The sequence below is a fragment of the Gorilla gorilla genome, chromosome 23 (assembly GCF_029281585.2).
Source record: "Gorilla gorilla gorilla isolate KB3781 chromosome 23, NHGRI_mGorGor1-v2.1_pri, whole genome shotgun sequence".
NCBI classification, from domain to species: Eukaryota; Metazoa; Chordata; class Mammalia; order Primates; family Hominidae; genus Gorilla; species Gorilla gorilla.
Window position 1 is genome coordinate 27,325,205 of NC_086018.1, and position 6,000 is coordinate 27,331,204.

General features: G+C 46.6%; 1 protein-coding gene across 20 annotated transcripts in view; it reads left to right on the forward strand.

Annotated features, from left to right (window-relative positions):
- Nucleotides 1-5,557, forward strand: part of EWSR1 (EWS RNA binding protein 1) — a 32,558-nt gene extending 27,001 nt beyond the window's left edge. For 7 of the 20 annotated variants that reach the window (XM_019018173.4, XM_004063235.5, XM_055374108.2 and 4 more), the window contains 6 exons: nt 1,328-1,457; nt 2,940-3,062; nt 3,847-4,009; nt 4,348-4,445; nt 4,713-4,965; nt 5,153-5,557. In XM_019018173.4, the coding sequence (XP_018873718.3) occupies nt 1,328-1,457; nt 2,940-3,062; nt 3,847-4,009; nt 4,348-4,445; nt 4,713-4,965; nt 5,153-5,192 (807 nt within the window). In that variant the 3' untranslated portion in view covers nt 5,193-5,557. Of the gene's footprint in view, nt 1-1,327; nt 1,458-2,939; nt 3,063-3,846; nt 4,010-4,308; nt 4,446-4,712; nt 4,966-5,152 lie in introns of all 20 variants that reach the window. The other 13 variants (XM_055374104.2, XM_055374105.2, XM_019018165.4 and 10 more) reach the window with 3 other exon arrangements.
- Nucleotides 5,558-6,000: the final 443 nt, after the last annotated feature.

Sequence of the window (6,000 nt, forward strand, 5' to 3'; positions counted from 1 at the left end):
AAAAAAAAGGAAATACAGTTGATTTTGGTAAATCTTATATAAGGTGATTTCTCCCTACTTGTAGGTGTGTGTGTGCACAGATATCACACAGACCTCAAAAGTAAAATGCTTTTAGTGTCTACTGTCATATTCTACCCTGTGCAAGACTCCTTCTTGTTTGCTTTTTTGTTTTGAGTTGGAGTCTTGCTCTGTTGCCCAGACTGGAGTGCAGTGGCACAATTTCAGCTCACTGCAACCTCCGCCTCCTGGGTTCAAGCCTCAAGCCTCTTGAGTAGCTGGGATTACAGGCTTAAGCATATTAAAAAGACTGCTTTTTAATATGTATATAACATGTAGTTTATTGAGGAATGTGGAGTTTATCCTGGTTAAGAAAGTAGTATTTACCATCAAAATTTTGGAAATAAAGATGTTAAAATAGATTTCCAAGCTGGATACAGTGGCTCACATGTGTAATCCTAGCACTTTGGGAGGCCAAGGCAGGAGGATCCCAAGGATTGCTTGAGCCCAGGAGTTTGAGACCAGCCTGGACAACAGAGTGAGACTCTGTCTCACAAAAAAGAAAAAAATGTATTTCCACATTATTCATACCACAGTTTTGCCATATTTTCTTTTCAGTTTTTAGGTATCACGTTCCTTTTTTTAAGTCAGAGGTATCAATATATATATCCTGTTGTCATCTTTTTTAAGTCCTATAAATAGATTGCTCTTGTGTTACTGGATATATGTAAACAATTACAGACTAAACTGATTGTGTGCATATATAATGCAAAAAAGTACACGTGAAGATATTCTTATACAAGGTAGCTCCTGAATTCAAGTCAACCACATCTGATATTCAGCTGAAAGACTAGTCATCTGTTCTAACTGGAGGAAGTAGTGGCTGTGTTAGACTAACCAAGAATCCCTGTAGTTCACTCACAGCCTGTACACTGTCCTTCACGGTTTAAGGATAATTTTCTTTATGCCAGTCACGTCTTATGTGGTGGTATCAAAGTCTGACTACCCCTACGAGGTGGCTGTGCTCAGTGGGTACCTGTCTGGGCATAGAAAATGCCAGGGCAGGCAAACCAGCATCAGAAGATGGCTAAGGCAGGAGTGGGGCCTATCCTGTTCACTTCCACACTTTGGTCTACTTTGGTTTTTATGATAAAGCAGGGATAGAGGAGAAAATAACTTAGAATTCTGAAAAACTTAAAAGCGGAGAAACGGTGACATTTAGTGACTTACTACATGTGAAAAATTGGTACTTTTCCTGGATTTTGCCTGGACTTTTTTCTCCCAAATTAGTATATTCTAGTCATGCCTAACTATGCTATTCTTTGTCTAGATGAACAAGAGAACTGGGCAACCCATGATCCACATCTACCTGGACAAGGAAACAGGAAAGCCCAAAGGCGATGCCACAGTGTCCTATGAAGACCCACCTACTGCCAAGGCTGCCGTGGAATGGTTTGATGGTGAGATGTACTCACTGGCATTCTTAATCTCCCTGGCTATAGAGTATGGCATGAGGGAGAAACTTGTGAACCATAGGAGCAAGAAGACCTTCCATCTCTTCCTGGGGGAGGTAGATGGCCGGTCTCCCTTCAGTAGTATTAGCACCCAGCCATTGACCCTGGATTTGGAGATCCCTTTATTTTCAGGCATTAGTATTACAAATCAACCTTGCTTAAAGTGGCAAACACTTCCTAAGCACAGATTATCAGAAGGTACAGAAAACCCTTCAAAAGAACATCTTAGCCAGTGTACATTTGCATATAGATAAATATATATATTTAAATGTATAGATAAATATATATATTTAAATGAGGCCTTGACATTAATGGTGGGATTTCACTTCAGACAAAACCAACTTGAAAGCATTGAATGACTTGGCCATGTCCAGTGGCTTGCACCTGTAATCCCAGCACTTTGGGAGGCCAACATTGGTGCATTGCTTGAATCCAGGGGCTTGAGACCAGCCTGGGGAACATGGCAAAACCCTGTCTCTACAAAAAAAATACAAAAATTAGCCAGGTGTTGTGGCACACTCCTATACCTATAGTACCAGCCACTCAGGAGGCTGAGGTGGGAGGATCACTTGAGCCCGGGGAGTTTGAAGCTCCAGTGAGCTGAGATTGCACCACTGCACTCCAACCTGGGCAACAGAGCAAGACTCTGTCTCAAAGAAAGTGTCAAATAACAAGTCCTGGTTCTGTTTTCTTGGCCATGCAGTCAGCTTCCCACCAGCTTATTTTCCTCCTTATGGTAGACAGTGTTTTTTGCTTGTGTTGTTTTTTTTTGAGACGGTCTCACTTTGTCACCCAGGCTGGAGTGCAGTGACACAAGCCATCTCAGCTTACTGCAACCTCCACCTCCCAGGTTCAAGCCAATCTTGTGCGTCAGCCACTCGAGTAGCTGCTCTACTACAGGCGCATGTCACCACGCCCAGCTAACTTTTGTATTTTTTAATAGAGATGGGGTTTCACCATGTTGGTCAGGCTGTAGGAAGGTTTTTAAGTATATTTAAGTATGGCCTTTTTCTGGCCAGGCACAATGGCTCTTGCCTATAATCCTACCACTTTAGGAGGCCAAGGCAGGAGGATTGCTTGAACCAAGGAGTTCACTAGCAGCCTGGGCAACCTAGTGAGACACTGCTTCTACAAACAATTTTGTAAAATTAGTCGGGCATGGTGATGCGTGCCTGTAGTCCCAGCTACTTGGGAGGATTGCTTGAGCAAGTGAGATTGAAACTGCAGTGAGCTGTGCCACTGCACTCCAGCCCGGGCAACAGTGAAACCCCCATCTCAAAAACAGCCTTTTTCTGGCCTTGTCATTAAAGATCTTAGAGAAGATTACAGGCAGACCTAATGCATCTGGGAGTGGTCATTTGATGATGTTGTGGAGTTGGTGAACAGGGAGTATAGGGGAGTAATTGATGTTCTGTTGTCTTGTTCCAGGGAAAGATTTTCAAGGGAGCAAACTTAAAGTCTCCCTTGCTCGGAAGAAGCCTCCAATGAACAGTATGCGGGGTGGTATGCCACCCCGTGAGGGCAGAGGGATGCCACCACCACTCCGCGGAGGTACTTTTTCTGAGCTCCTATGTTGCATTAAAAGGTTTTCAGTACACTTCATACCCTTGAGAAACTTGATTATTAGAGTGAAGAAACATAAAATTGTGTGTAGAGTCAATACTAGACTATTGTCAATACTAGACTATTGAGAGCTAACAATGAATGTTTGTCGGGAGTAAAGGGAAGAGAAGAATATGGGAGGCTGGAAGCCACTCTGCCTGTCAACTCCAGACTGCCATTTATTCAGCTTTGGTTGTGTCTGTATAGACATGCCTATTCCTTACAGAATTGTGGGAGTTCAGCCAGGTGCAGTGGCTCACGCCTGTAATCCCAGCACTTTGGGAGGCTGAGGTGGGCGGATCACCTGAGGTCAGGAGTTTAAGACCAGCCTGGCCAACATGGTGAAACTCCCTCTCTACTAAAAATACAAAAATTAGCCGGGTATGGTGGTGCATGCCTGTAATCCCAGCTACTCGGGAGGCTGAGGCAGGAGAATTGTTTGAATCTGGGGGGTGGAGGTTGCAGTGAGCAAAGATCGTGCCACTGCACTCCAGCCTGGGCAACAGTGTGAGACTCCGTCTCCAAAAAAAAAAAATTGTGGGAGCTCTGTTTCTGTAGAGCACGTGGAACACGCTCCTCACAGGGAAGGGGGCTGATGGCCTGAGCCACACGGAAACACGGAACAGGTGATGGGGAAATGACAGCAGTAGTATCTGTGGGTTTACTTAGTGATTTTTATTTCCTATAGCAAATTTGGTGCTACAGAGAAATGATTTGCTGTTTCTTGTTGTAGGTCCAGGAGGCCCAGGAGGTCCTGGGGGACCCATGGGTCGCATGGGAGGCCGTGGAGGAGATAGAGGAGGCTTCCCTCCAAGAGGACCCCGGGGTTCCCGAGGGAACCCCTCTGGAGGAGGAAACGTCCAGCACCGAGCTGGAGACTGGCAGTGTCCCAATCCGTATGTACTTGTCTTGGCAAATTGATACCCTACGAGTGAAGCCACCCTTCCCTCACCCCATCCCCACTCTAGAGTGGATTGCTCTGTCTAGAGGAACAGAATGATGACCTTGATGGCTGGTTAGGGACACTAGTCAGCCATTCACTGGATGCTTCAGAGCCTTCTGAAGATTGATTTGACCTGTCCTGTGGGTGCAATGCTGCCTGAGGCTGTGCCCTAAAGTATGGGTGTACATAGATCCTCTTGATAGTGAGTGTGTACCTGTTCACACACCACCTTTCCTTGTTTATCTTCCTTAGTTCAATTGGTGATTTCTGCTGTGATGTAATTGTATGCAGGGGTTGTGGAAACCAGAACTTCGCCTGGAGAACAGAGTGCAACCAGTGTAAGGCCCCAAAGCCTGAAGGCTTCCTCCCGCCACCCTTCCCGCCCCCGGGTAGGTGCAGGTTTCATGAGTGTCCCCTCAGCTTCCTGGTGCTAAACCTCTTTTCTTATTTGTGGGCTTGGTAAACTGCAGTTGCCCTCTGCTTAACAACTTTGAGTTGTCGTGTCCTCATTTCTAAATTGCCAGCCCAATGCTGAGATTGAGTGAAGTGTCTGGTTTGTTCTGCTGTGAGAGAAGGAAGCAGAGCAGCTTCCACAGTGTCCACAGGGCCTCTGCAGCCACCCACTGACTGCTTTTGCCCTGCTATTCTCACCTTAGGTGGTGATCGTGGCAGAGGTGGCCCTGGTGGCATGCGGGGAGGAAGAGGTGGCCTCATGGATCGTGGTGGTCCCGGTGGAATGTTCAGAGGTGGCCGTGGTGGCGACAGAGGTGGCTTCCGTGGTGGCCGGGGCATGGACCGAGGTGGCTTTGGTGGAGGAAGACGAGGTGGCCCTGGGGGGCCCCCTGGACCTTTGATGGAACAGATGGGAGGAAGAAGAGGAGGACGTGGAGGACCTGGAAAAATGGATAAGTAAGTGCTGGTGAAAAGGCACAGTAAGAGGACAGCCCCTCCCAGCTTGGTTGGCGCAAGTCCTCATGGTGCTAGGAAGCTTGTGATAGTGCTTGGGAGGAGCCAGGAAGGGGCACCTGAGGGCTCTGGAAGGGCTTCCTCACCCCTTCCCATTCATTCTAACCAAAGGGCCCTCTTTACCTTGCAGAGGCGAGCACCGTCAGGAGCGCAGAGATCGGCCCTACTAGATGCAGAGACCCCGCAGAGCTGCATTGACTACCAGATTTATTTTTTAAACCAGAAAATGTTTTAAATTTATAATTCCATATTTATAATGTTGGCCACAACATTATGATTATTCCTTGTCTGTACTTTAGTATTTTTCACCATTTGTGAAGAAACATTAAAACAAGTTAAATGGTAGTGTGCGGAGTTTTTTTTTTCCTTCTTTTAAAAATGGTTGTTTAACTAAGACTTTAACAATGGGAACCCCTTGTGAGCATGCTCAGTATCATTGTGGAGAACCAAGAGGGCCTCTTAACTGTAACAATGTTCATGGTTGTGATGTTTTTTTTTTTTTTTAAATAAAATTCCAAATGTTTATAAACAGTCATCCTTCTCAGCCTCTGTTCCACAGTCACTGTGTGTCTGCTGGGAGCATGCTCCCACCCCACCCCACCCAGGAGAGGGGTGCCTTCCAGGTAAACGGTTTGTTCAGGGGAAATAAGCGGTTGTGACATGGAAACAGACTCTGGCCCTGATGCAGCCTCTGAGACCCACTAGTGTCCAAAGGTTCAAGGGGAGATCCAGGTAAGGGAGGCATAGGAAGAACTGGAAATAACTTTGCCTTCCATGGGATCACGGATCAGGCACTAGGAGCATCTAAGGGGCTGCTCCCTCAGGTGAGGGACGATCCCTCTCAGGCGGACTGGGTCGAGTCCTCTCATCCCCAGCACTTCTGGGCATGCATTGTGTGCACCTCTGCTGTTTCTTTCCCTGGTCATTTCCTGTTCTGTGTTTGACTCCCTGCGTTTGGAAAACCCTCCCTTAACCAGC